Source organism: Rutilus rutilus (genome assembly GCF_951802725.1).
Source record: "Rutilus rutilus genome assembly, chromosome: 8".
Classification (NCBI taxonomy): Eukaryota; Metazoa; Chordata; class Actinopteri; order Cypriniformes; family Leuciscidae; genus Rutilus; species Rutilus rutilus.
Window position 1 is genome coordinate 18046465 of NC_140222.1, and position 16291 is coordinate 18062755.

Consider the following 16291-nt stretch of genomic DNA (forward strand, 5'->3'; position numbering starts at 1 on the left):
TAACTTAAATTCTGCTCTGTCTGTTACCTCAGACAAAACCACTGCCAGAGAGGACTGCGACACATCGTCACGTGAACAACTTTTGGTACCGATTTTGACATTTTCTCATTAAATAAATTATTGTGATTATACTTGTCTGTCTGTTGTTTTTCTTTATAATTGTAGCCTATAGTTTTAAGAAATGGTTATGATTAGATTTAGGGGTAGGATTAGCAAACGTCCGGGGATAATGGTACGTCTAAGATTCACGTCTGAGGCTGTTAAACTGTGACATCTACACGTTTTCCAAAGGGGACCAACATGATTATTTCACGTACATTTTGCGCCGTTTCGCTCGGACATTTAACGGCGTAGACATACACGCGGAAGATGACGGTTCGTTTCGGCGTGAACATACACGCGGATAGCTCAAAATGCGTATAGATAACACGCCACTTTTGACTTGAAAGTGGCGTGTATGTTTACGCAAAGTCATGATGTCATTGTAACAGAGGTATTTTTCTCTATGGGGACTTTTATTTTGACGGGTTTTTCTTTCTCCGGCGTGTTCGCGGGAGATGAAAAGACGTCTGGGAAGAAGAAGAGAGCGCAATAGTTTACGAGGCAGACACGCCATGATTGCTGTACAAGAGGTCGATATTTTTTCCGTTGAAGCTGTAATGTAAAACAGTGGTGCACGTTCGGATTAAGTTTCGTGAGTTTAGTGTAAATCAACATTGTCATGTGAAACTGTAGACGCAGTTGAAACAGAGGTTCGGTCGATTGCGTCATCGGACGGAGAACGGTGTTGGAGACTGGCTGAGAGCACGAGAGAGAGTTGCTAGAGCCGTGAGTTTCATTCAGAACACTTGTTTTTCCGTTAGTCTGACTAAGAATTTTTGAGCGTCCTGCTGTTTTTCTGGGTGATCTACAGACCGTGTTGGAACGAGACATTTTTTTTTTTTTTCTGAGAATCATTTGAGTGCACTTTTCAGTGCGCGAGAATGCTTATGTGAGCTGATCGATCGATCTTGAAGGAGTGATTTGTTTTTGGGAGACTGAAGATCGTCAATGGTGAAGATTTGTTTTTGAAAGACGTTTTTTTGTGTGATCCAGATCATTTGATCTATGCGTGCCGCGTGCGAGCTGGGCTGAGCTGCGCCATTTTGTTCCAGAAAGTTCCTGAGTTTTTCCTGGGCCGCACTGAAACTTTTCTGTGTTTTTTCATTTTTATTTGCCCTGCCATCCTTACGACATCTCACTGTCCTGTCTCAGCTGTTCATTAAATCGTTACAGCTGTTGTTCAAGTCATCACATCAAAGTTGTCATCGCCACAAACTGGTACAACAGTTCGATACGCACACACACACGAACACTTCACTGATAACGAACTGAGTGTTTGAACGAACTGAGTGTTTGAACGAACTGAGTGTTTGAACGAACTGAGTGTTTGAACGAACTGAGTGTTTGAACTTTCAATTTGTACTGTGCTTGTGATAACTGAGTCGATTGGAGACTGAATCGTAAAACTGATTCATAAGAATCATTTAAGTGAAGTCAGTGTGATCTATTCAAGTGAAAGAGGTTCTTTGAAGTGAATAATTTGTGTTTGAACTATAAGGGTCATCAACATCCAGTGTTGTATGTAATTGAGTTTGTGCCCCACTACTGACATTCATTTTGGGGAAACACTTTTGAGGTGTTAAAAAAGGGTTTGTTTTGAAAGTGTTAACTATTTGAAGATCTTTCAAGAAAACTGTTTATTTTTTATTTTAATTATTTTTTTTGTTACTTTTTGGTATTTTATGCTATTGAAACAGATCCTTCCAGCAGAAATATAATTTACGGAGGGAAGGAAAATAAATTACTAATTGTTAAAACGTAAGACATTTGACAGTTATTTGTGAACTTACCTTGGGGTAGGGGCGTCTCACTTGCACTATTAGGATTAGGTGGGTGGGGATGTGAATTTAAATTTATTTTTCATCACATACACTTCAGGAAGCCACCGTATTGACATACTCACCTGAAGCCTACACTGCCTATTCCTGTAGTCTATCCTCACATAGTGTAAGGTAAAACATATACACATAACGTGCATATTGAGGCTCAAAGCACCGGAGCGGGGACTAGGATCCTTTCGCTTTTAAGTCTTCCAAGGTAGTGTTTTAATTTTCCCCTACGAGGCGAGACTTACAGTCCCGTTACATCATGTTGCAGAGACTGTACATTTTCGCTTATTTAGAACAGACACTGAAGAAATAATTATGATGGCTTGAAAAAAAGCCAAACTTCAACCATTTAACACTTCTCAAGCCAACATCAAAGTTTGTCTCTTGACAAACTTATTAATATAGTTATACTTGTTAGTATACAATGTACAATAAGAAGAAACTATAATCACAGTTTATGATTTTATCTGACCTGTATACAAATCCACTCACTGGATTACGTGGGATCCAAAAGTCTGAGACCACTGGTGAAAATGTGTCTTTCACTTTTTTTTAAAATTAGTTTTTTAAATGTAATAAAAAAAAATAAAACAATTATTAGAAGAACTTTTTAAAAATCTTAAAACTAATCACATAATCTGGAACTCTGTTCAACCAATCAGATTCAAGGACTGGAGCTGCTGCAAAAATAAATATATAGTTGTTATAATAAATGTTGTTCTACTCACCAGGTTTGTTCACATTGAATCTCCTGAATGTGGTCTGTTTTTTGTTGATGATCTGTAGTTTATAATATCCATAATCTGTGTTTGTGATGTTTTTGATGGTCAGAGATCCAGTCCGAGGATCCAGCTTCAGTCTGTGTCTGAATAGCTTAGGATCAGCTGTTGTTGAATCAGCTCTAGCAACGAGACAGTTTTCAGCTCCAAACATCCACACTATCAGATCACCTGTCTGGATTTCAACATCAGCTTTCAGAAGGACATCATCTCCCTCAGCCACTGATTTCGGCTTGGCTTCATGTCACAGCAGAGCACAGAAAAAGAGAATTGCAGAAGAAAAAAGTGTGAAAGAATTTAGTTTGTAGTTTCTACATCAGATGCATTTAGATGACTCTTTAACCTATGTTGGCATGTTTGGAGATAGCCAAAGGCACTTACTGTAATTATCCATGAACTAATCTCTACAGGATTATATTACCTAAATACACAAAATATGATCTAGTAATTTCATGTTTAAGCCATGACATGATGGATTTATTGCCATAAAACTCTTTGACTATATGTGATTCATGATCATTACTATTTTTCTACATTATTTATGCAATATTACACCCTAATTAATTTGACCCGATTTTTTTTTTTTTTTTGTGTTCATCAGAGTGGTCCAAGATGGGCTTTTGTCGCACTCAAACCACAAAAATGACTGGAAAATACAGAGATGATGATAAAAAAATATATATAAAGAGAGAAATAAACAGTGTTGCTACATATAGCCTACATCTAGATGTTACAGCTGTACAATCTTGAAGACATTAAAGGTAGGGTAGGTAATCATTTTTCAAAAAAAAAAACATTCCAAATTTGTTTAAACTGTCTTTATATACCAATACATAATTAAAATGTAAGTACTCTGAAAAAGAAAATATAAAAATCGAGTGACTGTAGACCTTTTAATCTGCAATAAACACAGCTCATTATTTCCATTCACTCCACCCCCTCCCTTCTGAGCTCCTTCCAAAGCCACGCCCCCAAAACACATGAACGCGCGACGCCAAACGCTCAGGCTGGAACAAGACGCATTTATTACCTGAGACGAGTGGAGAGGAAGGAGCGCAGTACATACAGTGACATCATGTCAGAATCACATGTAATAAAATACCTAACTTTATCACTATGAATATAAACAAATAAGATTTCTTTTAGTACTCACTATCAAGCTAGCATATCGATAATGGTAAAGTTTCATTCGGTAACGAGCTATATTTATAAGGCAAAACTAAAAACAGGTTGCATTGATACACGTTTTTCCATTACCATCAGTTACACTGTGATGAAGATGAATTTCGTGTAAGATTCATAACATATACGGTGTTTTGCATGTAAGAGTTTCCATGATGAAAACATTGTTGACTCTAATGAAGACTAACGTTAACGTACACTCCGAGTCCGGAGAAAAGTACCGCATCGTCGGCTCGAGGACAGGTCCGGGGTTGAGGGCGAAGCAGAGGAGGTCGTTCAAGAGTGCGGGCAGGGTCCGAGGAAGTAGTTTTTGCCTTGTTTGCCTTCGCTGACTGCATATGCAGGTGCTTTGAGCTGAATATTTCCGGGAACGGTGACATGTGATGAGTGCACGCAGGGCAGCGCGCGCAGTGGGGCTCGGGGCGGGCACGAGACATGAAGGCATCTGATTGGTTCTTTACATTCGCACCGAATGGCAGTGATTGGTCAGAGTTTTTACTGTCCTGCAGCTGCTACAGAGGTCTGATTTTTTTCATTCCTTTTTCTAAACACATAATGTATTGACTACTATCAGGATGGAAGGACCATTTCACCCAGTATAAAAAAAAGTGTTTCTGAACAGGATTACCTACCCTACCTTTAACAGACTCGTACTGTAAAATCAGCTCTCTGAGAACTCAGATCATATTTCTACAACATGAATTGCTACAAATGTTTGTTCTCAAAAACCTTGAACAAAAGTAATAGAGTAGATACTGATACTTCAATTAGAATTAATTTTGGCTTCAGAAGATTTGTCCATTTTAATGATTGACAGATGTGAATGTGAACTGCTCCTGATGGGCTTTATTTTGTTATAATTACCAGCTGACTGTACATTTTTGCTTATTTAAAACAGACACTGAAGAAATAATTATGTTGGCTTGAGAAAGCCAAACTTCAAGCATTTAACATTTCTCAAGCCAACATCAAAGTTTGTCTTGACAAACTTATTAATATAGTTATACTTGTTATTATACAATGTACAATAAGAAGACACTATAATCACAGTGTATGATTTTATCTGACCTGTATACAAATCCACTCACTGGATTACGTGGGATCCAAAAGTCTGAGACCACTAGTGAAAATGTGTCTTTCACTTTTTTTTAAATTAGTTTTTTAAATGTAATTTAAAAAAATCCTTTTATTAGAAGAACTTTTTTAAAATCTTAAAACTAATCACATAATCTGGAACTCTTGGAACTCTGTTCGACCAATCAGATTCAAGGACTGGAACTGCTGTAAAAATAAATATATAGTTGTTATAATAAATGTTGTTCTACTCACCAGGGGCGAGCACGATGAATCTCCTGAATGTGGTCTGTTTTTTGTTGATGATCTGTAGTTTATAATGTCCATATTCTGTGTTTTTGTTGTTTTTGATGGTCAGAGATCCAGTATTCCTGTCCAGCTTCAGTTTGTCTCTGAATCCCTCATAAATATAAGTTGTACTTGATTCAGCACTAGCAACGAGACAGTTTTTGAGTCCAAACGTCCACAGTATCAGATCATCTGGCTGGATTTCAACACCAGTCTCGAGAAAGACATTTCCCTCAGGCATTAATTTCGTCTCGGCTTCATGTCACAGCAGAGCACAGAAACAGAGAGTTGCAGAAGAAAAAAGTGTGAATGATTTTAGTTTGTAATTTCTACATCAGATACATTTAGATGACTCTTTAACCTATTCTGGCATGTTTGGAGATAGCCAAAGGCACTATCCATGAACTAATCTCTACACAATTATATTACCTACATTCACAAATCATGAAGTAAATATGATGTAGTAATTACACGTTTAAGCCATGACATGATGGATTTATTGTCATAAAACTATTTGGCTATATGTCATTCATGATCATTCCTATTTTTCTACATTATTCATGCAATACACTGTCATCCTGTCCTCGGGTCATTAATTTGATGCAAAACCTTTTTTTTTTTTTTGTTCATCAGAGTGGTCCAAGACCCTAGGGCTTTTGTTGCAGTTGAACCACGAAAATGACTGGATTCGAGGAGTTTTGTGAATTTTACATTTTAAAAAGTAACAAATCCTTCTCTCACGGGTCAATTTAACCCCTTAGGAATGAATGGAATGCGAGGAATGCTTCAGCATACATGGAAAAACCTAAAAATTCAAAAAATTCAAACGAAAAATGCTAAAACTTTACCAAAAAATTATCTGAATGCATACTGAAGTGAACTGACTTTAAGACCTATAAGGCCATCTAGTAGCAAGAGTACGGTGGCCGAGAGAGCTCAACGCGCTGCAACTGAAGAAAACACATGCAAATAGAAAAACACCTACAAATTAAGAAAACATCTTCATCAGTTTTACAACACATGTGTGCTCCAAATACTCACAACACAACCAAATACAGAAACGCTCTGCAAAAGTTCACAACACAACCAAATACAGAAACGCGCTGCAAAAGTTCACAACACAACCAAATACAGAAACGCGCTGCAATTAGGACAGAACACAACGGAAATGTTTCCGGGGAACCCAATAAGTGACAGACCCGGCTGGGACGTTTTTTATTGCTCGTGAGCATTACCTATGCCCTAACGTTACTCCTTTAAAAGGGCCGACGGCAGAGCCCTTGAAGTGGGCACTTTGGAGGGAGCGGGGCACTTGTGTGCCATTATGTAGCCGTTTGGAACGGACTTGATGAAGGGAGCAGCGAAAGCCAATGTAATTTCCTCATTATTTTCACCTGGGATGTTCCCATGACAACGCAGCACCGTCTCATATTTGTACCTCTTATAATATAATATAATATTTTCTATTTGCATGTGTTTTCTTCAGTTGCAGCGCGTTGAGCTCTCTCGGCCACCGTACAAGAGTCATAAAATATCATGTTATATTTGGGGGGGTTTCCCACAAGAGGTCGGCAAAGACACCCAATGTAAGATATTTTGTGCTAAATTGAAAGGGTTATGCTTGGAAATTGTGAGTTATTTTGAATTGAAGTTGAAAGAATGTGCTTAAATTATTCTTTACCTATTATTTATTGATAAAATCTAGTAATTTAAAGGTAAATAAATAAATAAAATACCAAAAAAGAAATCTCCAAATAAAATAAGCATTCCGAACCAAAATTTTAAGGTCCCGCAAGGGAAGGATTTGTTACACATTGCGAGGGAAGGATGAGGGTTAAACACTATAGGCATCATACACTTGCTGACTTTGTAAATAGCAGAAACTGGGCATCATACATTATCAGACTTTCAAGTCATTACGAACACAACAAACTGAGAGGAGACGCGTGACAAATGAAAACAATATGTGTTCTAAAACCAGCTCAAAGTATCAAACATGTTTGATATCCTCCAACTGGATGGAATCAAACTTTAAAGCTAAAGAAATCAGAGTGTGTGCCCATCATACTGTAGCAAGCCTGAAGAGTGTTTCATGTTCTGTCATGGGTGATCTATAAGTGCATGTATCTGGCTCTGACTTTTGGCAACAGCATCAACTTGTCTAGACTGTAAATGTGGGCAAAAGTCGTGTTGTGTATTCCAGCCTTTAGTGCAAAACCGTTAACACATTTAAAGACTTGATACACTCACCAGTCACAGTAACAATGAATCCATTGTGTTTGGTTCTCATTTTGTTCCTGATCTTGAGTCTATAGAGTCCAGCATGAGAACTTTTGATGTTGCTGATGGTGAGATCTCCAGTCTGATGATTCAGTGTCAGTTTGCTTCTGAATCTCTCAGCAGCACCATCACATATAGAGGTCTTTATAGTCTTTTTATTGATTTCAGCTATGAGAATGTCTTCACGTTCATCTTTATAATACCACTGTATCTTGTCATCTTTGTGTAGTTCAGTGACACCACTACATAGACAGAGATCGTCTCCCTCCTCCACTTTCTTGTTCTCAGACACTATCACAGCAACACATAGAAATGGACAACAGAAATGTGTTCATGAGGTCAAGTGCTGCATATAGGTGGCATGCATTTATACAGAAATTACAATTGCAGAAATAATGTTAGAAAATTAATTAATTAAATATGAACTGTACAACGATGCCTTGTGAGAATTAATTGATTCACCCAGAATCAAGATGGTTCTATAAAATAAATATGAAAACAGAAAATCTGCTGATGCAGAATTTAACACCCCCATTACAATCCTATTTAGACCCAGCTGAGATTACAGGCACACAAAACAAATTCAATTAAATTCACAATTCAACTTTTACACATGAAATAATTCTTCAGCTCTCGAGGGAAACGCTTTTAAAAGAGACAAAATGTAGAATCTAAATGTTATGCTCCAAATAGAGAATTTAATAGACTATCTGCTGAAATGTTTTTCATCTAATTTCCCATTTAAAACACTGAACCAAGTAATGGACTCCATCAGTGATCTGAAGCATTATAGTGTCAGATCTTAATATGAGAAGCTATTGTAAATCTGACAGTATATTTCCTCTAATACAATCACAGATGTTCATTAATTATTGCAGAATGATCAATCAGAAAAAAGAAACCATTCAAAAAATCATATAACACATTTAAACGCTACTATAGCATAAATTAGGCTCAATGTTGTTGTCTAGCTTGTATAAATTGTAATACTTACCCACTTGTTCTTTTAGCTTAGAGATTGTGCAGTGAAGGTAAATCACAACTACAACTACAACCAGAACCAGCAGAAATGCAACAACTATTCCTGCTATTCCACCTGGAGACAGACCCGGATCTGGAACAGCTAAAGAGAGACAGTCATTCATTTTTAATCTCAGTTTGAAGTTGATCATTTCTCTGTATGAATCATATTATTATGAGAAGGCATTTCCCTAAATTAGTTATCATGATGATTTTCTGACATAAACTACCATTCAAATGTTTGTGGTCTGTAGATGTTTTCATGTTTTTGAAAAAGTCCCTTCTGCTCACCAGCTGAATTTATTTGACCAACAATACAGAAAAAAAAACCCAGTACATTTTCTGAAATATTATTACAATTTAAAATAATGTTTTCTATTTGAATATATTTTAAAATGTCATTTATTCTTGCGATGAAAAAGCTCAATTTTCAGCATCATTACTGTCTTCAGTGTCACATGATCCTTCAGACTAATATGCTGATTTGATGCTCAAGAAACATTTCTGATTATTATTGTCACGGTGTGTTGCAGGCAGAAGAAGACGAAGGAGAATCAAAAGTTCCAATGCAAACTTTTATATAAATATATATAAAATATTGTATATTATAAATAATATATATATAATATTGACCAATAATATTGACTATATATAAAATGTACCCCAAACCCTAAATGTTTAAACACTGGTGTATTTCAATATGTTCAAATAGTTTTACAATAGTTAAGAGTAGGTTTTCGATGTAAACATGATAGGCTTTAAATATAATATGATATAATATAATATAATATGATATAATATAATATAATATAATATAATATAATATAATATAATATAATATAATATAAAAGTTAGTGTTTTGAGAGGACAGGAAATCTAACATACAATTTTTTTTTTAAAATATATTTAAAAAATATTCTATGAAAAATAAGAAACATGAGGAATTATAAGGCTTTTTTAGGTCATTATATCAGACCCTTTTGTGTGACCACTGAAATTAACTTCATCAACATGACAAGAACACAAACACAAATGCTGTGTCCAAGAGTCTAATTTTAATCCAAGCATCTGATTTAATAATACTGCATGCCAATACATTGAATGACTAATGAAGACTCACCATTGACAGAAAGAAGGAATTGCTGTGAGCTCTCACTGCCTCTGATCTGTAGTTCATAAAGTCCACTGTGTTCGGTTCTGGTGTTTGTGATGGTCAGAGATCCAGTTTGATAATCCAGTTTCAGTCGGTCTCTGAATCTCTTATCAGCTTCGTTTAATGAGGTCTCGTTAGTTTCTACATCAATTGTAGCCAGGAGAATTCCTTTATCTCCAAACCTCCACACGATCAGATCGTCTCTCTTTACTTCAACATCAGTCTTTAGAGTGACAGACTTTCCCTCCTTCACTGACACTGACACTGTCTTCACTTCATCTGTCTTACCAACAACACCTGGAAACAAGCAGAAACAGTTTCTCAGCAAGAGATTAAAAAATTTACTCTGTATCTGGAAAGAGTACATTTAAATTAATTGTAAATGTAATTTATATATAGCCATCACTCAGATATTTACAGCTTTTGAAGAGAAATGTTAATAATAAAGCTAATAAAAAGCCTATTTCTGCTTGTATTGCTACATAAGATCATAAACATTGACGTTTTGACAGATAACAGATCACACTGTCATGTGACACAGAAAGAAACATCATACTGTCTCAGTTTGAGTTAACTGATTGACATATAATATGTGTGCATAAATATAGACCTTATAAATTAAAGGGATACTTCACCTCTGGGAAGATGAATGTGTATTTAAAATAGGTCATTTAAGTAGAAGAAATGTGAAGAAAATTTTGAATTTGGAGCTTTCTAGACTGAGAAAAGCCAGAAAATGTATTTTTGGCTTATGTGGATGAAAGACAACAACTCCCAGAATGCACTTGCTTCGCTGTCTTAGGAGGCCACGCCTACCGGTAAGAGTGCGCAGTTTAACACAACAAAGCTAGCCTACGTGAAGAGTTTGCGAGGGATTTAGAGATAGCCCAAAATGTCCGGGATTCGGCTTTTGCGTTCTACAGTGGCCATTAATTCATCATGTTTACTGTGGCGAGCAGGACGAGGCTGACGGCCGCGGGAGAACGGCGCGAGGCCGGTGGCGTCATTACTGAGACGCGCCGGGTCTCGCATCTCTCACGGAGGAGCGGGAATTTTTCTTAGCAATGGTAAAACGCACATCAACCGATCACTTGTTTAGCGTTCATGTAAACACTACATTCAAATTCACCAATCGGAATGAATTCAGTTAGATTGAAACAAAAGGTGTGCATGTAAACAAGGAATAGCGACCGCAGAAAGCAAAAGCTGAATCCCGTACATTTTGAACGATCTCGCCCGCCGGACAAGTCCGGGAAAAGGAGGATGGTTACTTACTCAGCTTTCTCCTACTATTCAGCTTTCTCCACAGAACAAGAGCCTGCTAGCTTAGCTTCCACAGAAAGACAGCTGACACTGTGTACATTCTGTGAGTGAGATCCCACCCTGTATGGGCGGGCTGAAAACATGCGGAACAACGCCATCTACTGCCTGTAGTCTTTAGCCTCTGGCCAGAAAATCCTCCGATGACGCAAAATGACGATTTTTGCGTCATCGGAGGATTTTTTCCAGACAAAAAATACATAAATCTCTTGTCTCAGGGGGATATGAGGGTGGAAAGCATGGTAATTCGAAAATACTACAGGTTTTCTACTAATACAAAGCTTAATGCTAAATCCTGAAGTAACCCTTTAAGTAATTTCATGTGAGTAAAAATGAGTGGGTCACTCTTATAAATCTTTTAGGTAACACTTTATCTTAAGGTGATGTGGTAACACATTACTACATGTGGTTACTATAGTACCAGTAAATTGTGCATAATTACAATTAACTAAACCCTAAACCAAACTCTAGAGTAGTTAATTAATATTACTCAGTTCTTATTTGAGTAACAATGTAACAACGTCACCTTAAAATAAAGTGTAATCATGTTTTATAACAGGCAACATGTCACATTTTTGATGTATCTTGTGGTGTCTGAGATGGTTTATTATAAATAATAGAATGATCTTATTATTAACACAGTCAGTGCTAATCTAAACCGGATCATTGTTACATTGAAAGACATGGGATAGCCTACTCACCAAAGACAGTCACATTAAATATCTTTATCGTATCCTTTTCTCTAGAGATGATGAGTTTATATTGTCCTGAATGTCTGATTCTGGTGTTTCTGATGGTGAGAGATCCAGTGTTTTGGTCCACCTGTAATCTGCCTCTGAATCTCACATCATCTGTGAAATAAATGGAGTTCAAGTCACGCTTTCTCGTTATTTGAGATATGACAGAGTCTTTAGGTCCAAACAGCCACAGTATGGTATCATCGTTCCGTATGTCAGTGAGATCAGTGTGTAGAGTGACAGAATCTCCCTCCATCACAGCCTCCGTCTCTGCACCACACACACCTAGAGCAGAAATCATCAGTTATGCAGATACAGATCAGACTCTACCACAGGCCTTTTTCCTGATGTTAATGGTGTTCAAAATAGAATTCATATAAAAAAGCTAACTTTACTGGCTATGGTAGAATTGGTTAGATCCTGTAAATGAACACATTCCAGAAATAATAGGAATTACAGCAAATTCACTTTTTTTTTGTTAAAGGGCACCTATTATGACTCTTTTCACAAGATGTAAAATAAGTCTCTGATGTCCCCAGAGTATGTATGTGAAGTTTCAGCTCAAAATACCCAACAGATCATTTTTTACAGCATGTTTAAATTGTAATTTTTTGGGGCTCAGAAAAACGCGCTGTTTTAGTGTGTGCCCTTTAAATGCAAATTAACTGCTGCTGCACAGCACAGGGGGCGGAGCCTCACGAGCTCGCTCAGAGCCAGGACAATCTCATCTGATATAATATCAGAACAGAAACTCTCAGCTGCGGTGTTCATTTCGACTCGGAGTCGGACAATAATGCCCACAGAGCCAGAGAATATATGCTGTATGGACATAGAACAGGTATAGTTTAGTTTAATTATGGTTATAACTTATTTGTCATCTGCTTTTATCCACTAATACAAGCCTGCTGTAGCAAAACCCGTCCGAATGATGACCAAAATATACTGATGAGTTCAGTGAAGTTTACTGTACATCACACAAAAGATGAGCGTTTTACTCCAGAGAATCTCTGTAAGAGCTGAATAAACATAGTATAAGAAGTGCGCATTAAAGTCTTATCTAGGGCTGGGCAAAAAAATCGATTTTTCGATTAATCGTTTTTTAAAATGTGGTCGATTCAAAATCGATTCTCAAACGCCAAGAATCGATTTTTTTCCATGTTTATTTAATCTATTAACGTTACCCAAGTAGTTTTCCTCCACTGTTCATATAGGCTTGCAAACTCCATTTTATAGCTAATGCTGTGAGATTTTATGTTAGTTTTATCTAAATCATAAAATAACCTCAACTAGTGCTGAACGTTTAATCATATCGCAATCGCGATGTCAAGCCTATAAGCAATTAGGCTATATGGCGCAAAATGCTGCGATTTTATATGAAATAAACAAATTTTGGCTTTTAACACAATTAATGCAGCATCTGTTATTTTTTTGTCATCCTTTGGCTAGTGTTACATGTATTCATGTAACACTAGATCTTATTCATGCAAACGCTTTTAAACCATTCATGCGCGACAAGACAAAAAAGAGCTCGCTGCCTGTGAATGTCGAGACTGTGACAGAAAAACTTGCGATGATATCGTGCGTGCGCACAAGACAGCCCAGAATAGAGTTATCTTTCGCGCTTGAACGAACAATAACACACACAATTATGCCAAATTGTCTTTTTGTTGAGTATTTTCATAACATAAGAGCAGTCTTATGATGAACGTGAAGAGTTATGACTCTTGAGAGAACGAGGCGCGTGTGAGATCCGCGTCTCTGAGAACAGCGGCTGGTCTTAAAGGGACAGTACACAGTAGCCACTAATTATTATCTCTGCCGTTAAAGTTAATCAAAGAACAAAGGGAACAGACAAAAACACTCACTGCTCTTGACTAAAGAACTTTTGTAACTTTGATTAGTCTATATATAATTTATAATTAGTGCACCGCAGACTGTTATATAACTTCATTCAATTTCTGTATATGGCCTTGCTGTTAGACAGAAAGGGCACAGATGAAAATGATATGCAATGTTTTTATATGGGTTTATGTGAGGATTGTTAACCTGTTTGATAAAGACATGCGACTGTTCTGACTTGTCCAATTTTCAGCATCAATTTTTCATCTTGCATCAAAATCCTGTCTATTCATTGAATTTGAAATATAGAGTTGGGTTCTGTTTTAATTGTACCCAATTGTACCTAAAATAAAAAAAGAGTTTAATATACAGGTTTGTAGCTCTTAATTTATTTTTATTAAACACTTGAAAACTTATGTTCACTTTTCTTTTCTTTTTCTTTTTTTAATAAATATAGGATTTGTATTAAATATTCATTGAGTCGAATCGAAATCTAATTTACAATCAAAATCGAATCGATAATCGGAATCGAAAATCGGATCGAGAATCGAATCGAATTGAGAGCTTGTGAATCGAAATCGAATCGAATTGTAACATCTGAATCGATACCCAGCCCTAGTCTTATCCATAAACTCTATCTCTCTCTCTCCCTTTCATTATCAACAACATACACAGCGAAGTACACAAAACACTCGTTACAACTAACAGTAAACAAATATACACACCTTTTCAGTGGGTGCTAAATAAACTGGTAAACCTTATATCCGTAAAATGACTCGAAGAGCTGTCATAAAGAGCGCGCTCGCACTTTCATTTCTTCCGTGTCCAGTCACGTTAGGCCTGTTGCTCCGGAGAGTGTAAGCTTGATCACAAACAGTACAGATCCATCCTTGAGTAACAACGAGAGTAAATGAAGACTGCTATGTTCATTCTTACATCCATCAACAAAACACCTCAATCGCTTAGGAGACATTCTTGTCTACAGCTGCTCAAGCGTCGAACAATGGCGGACTCTGTGTCCAGCTGACTCAGGGCGGGTCTAGGCTCAAACTGAAGTGTCACTCAACAGTCGTGGGTGGGGCCTGCTCAATTCTACGTCACATTGCGCCGAATCTGAGAACAGCTCATTCTGAGACAGTGCTTATGATTTATTGAGATTGTAAAAAAAACACGGGGTGGATTTATATCATTCTAGGGTGGTTTTGCTCACACACTGCCAACACACGGGTCATTCCAGAATTGGAGGACATTTCATGTCCCACCTATGAAATTTCAAATAATCTATGTATAATATGCAAAAAACACTAAAATAACACAAAAATCACTGTGTAAAAAACACTTGTCCTGAAACTAAATATATATAGACTTCAAGATTTTTCTTTTCCTAAATATTAATGAAAATAAAAAAAAGTCTCTAGTACCCACTTAAATGCCATTTTTCTCTTGTCCCACCTTCTAGATGACCAAATTGAATGTTAAATATAACTGTTAAAATACATTTTAAATATCCCTTTTTTTTGTATGATTCTGTTTATATTTGCCTCTTTTAATTGTTAAAGCATTTTTTTAATTGATATAAATATTTTAAATAATAGAAATGTTTAGTTTATTGGTTTATAATAATGTGGACAACCTCTTTTTAATGAAAAGAGCAGCTTTAGCCTCTACGGCTAATTTCCAGCTGTAGTCCCCAGCCAGTTGTTAATTGGCATACATCAATAAATACATTACAATTAAAACAAGGCTTAAGCAAGAGCTTAGACAAACAAACAAGGTGGCACAAAATTGAAACAGACAAGCAAGCACAAATTGCAAAGACATAAAAGCAGGTCAAGCAATAAACTAGAGAAAATTGACACAAAAAAATAGGCCACATTGAAGCACATACAGGACATAGCATTGAAGCAGCCAGCAGAGATCAAGTGGCAGAAGCATGATCATTTCACATCTAGTGTGCACATCACATCTAGCATATTAATGTGTGCAGGTGTAATTGTCGATTAGCCAATTTTTAAGGTGTGCAATAAAAGTCGAATACATATGTATGTTTTTAATTGTAATGGGCAATGAATTCCAGTTATGTATTGCAGTAAATGAAAATGATAATTGACCAAATGTACTTTTTCTGAGTGGGATTACTAGGTCGCCACGTGTGGTGCTTCTGGTATTATGACTACTGTTATTACGTTGGATTATGAATGAATTGAAAGGAGGCGGAGCGGTATTATGTAAAATTTTGTGAACCAGACAAATATTTTTATATTTGATTACATTTTCCCAGCTCAGCAGTTTATAGTTTTTAAGAATTATACAATGGTGTAAACTGTTAGGCTTCTGGTCCAAAATTTTAAGAGTTTTTTTATAAATAGTTGCTAGTGGCTTAAGTGATGAGCTGTTAGTTTGTCCCCAGCTTGTCAGACAATATGTTAGATGTGACATAATCATTGCATCCATAAATAATTTAGCAGCATTAAAAGTAAGGGCACTTCTAATATATCTAAAATTAGCTAAACTAAACTTGACCCTATTGCAGACTTTCTTAATATGTGTTTTAAAAGAGAGATTCGAATCAATAATAACGCCCAGATATTTAAATTGTGGCACAATAGTAATGTTTTGACCCGAAATTGATATGTTTGACACACTATTACATTGTCTTTTTGTAAAAAACATTCCCACAGTTTTATC

At 36.5% G+C, this 16291-nt stretch overlaps 2 protein-coding genes across 6 annotated transcripts in view; one reads left to right on the forward strand and one right to left on the reverse strand.

Moving 5' to 3' along the window:
- LOC311294848 (uncharacterized protein) overlaps positions 1-16291 on the forward strand; it is a 55598-nt gene that overhangs the window by 19624 nt on the left and 19683 nt on the right. The window lies entirely within an intron of this gene.
- LOC311294844 (uncharacterized protein) overlaps positions 1-16291 on the reverse strand; it is a 40395-nt gene that overhangs the window by 17799 nt on the left and 6305 nt on the right. For all 3 annotated transcript variants that reach the window (XM_084415887.1, XM_084415886.1, XM_084415885.1), the window contains exons 2-7: positions 11729-12049; positions 9675-10004; positions 8529-8657; positions 7505-7825; positions 5222-5509; positions 2660-2947 (exon numbers count right to left, since the gene is read on the reverse strand). In XM_084415887.1, coding sequence (XP_084272013.1) covers positions 2660-2947; positions 5222-5509; positions 7505-7825; positions 8529-8657; positions 9675-10004; positions 11729-12049 — 1677 coding nt within the window. The remainder of the gene's footprint in view (positions 1-2659; positions 2948-5221; positions 5510-7504; positions 7826-8528; positions 8658-9674; positions 10005-11728; positions 12050-16291) is intronic.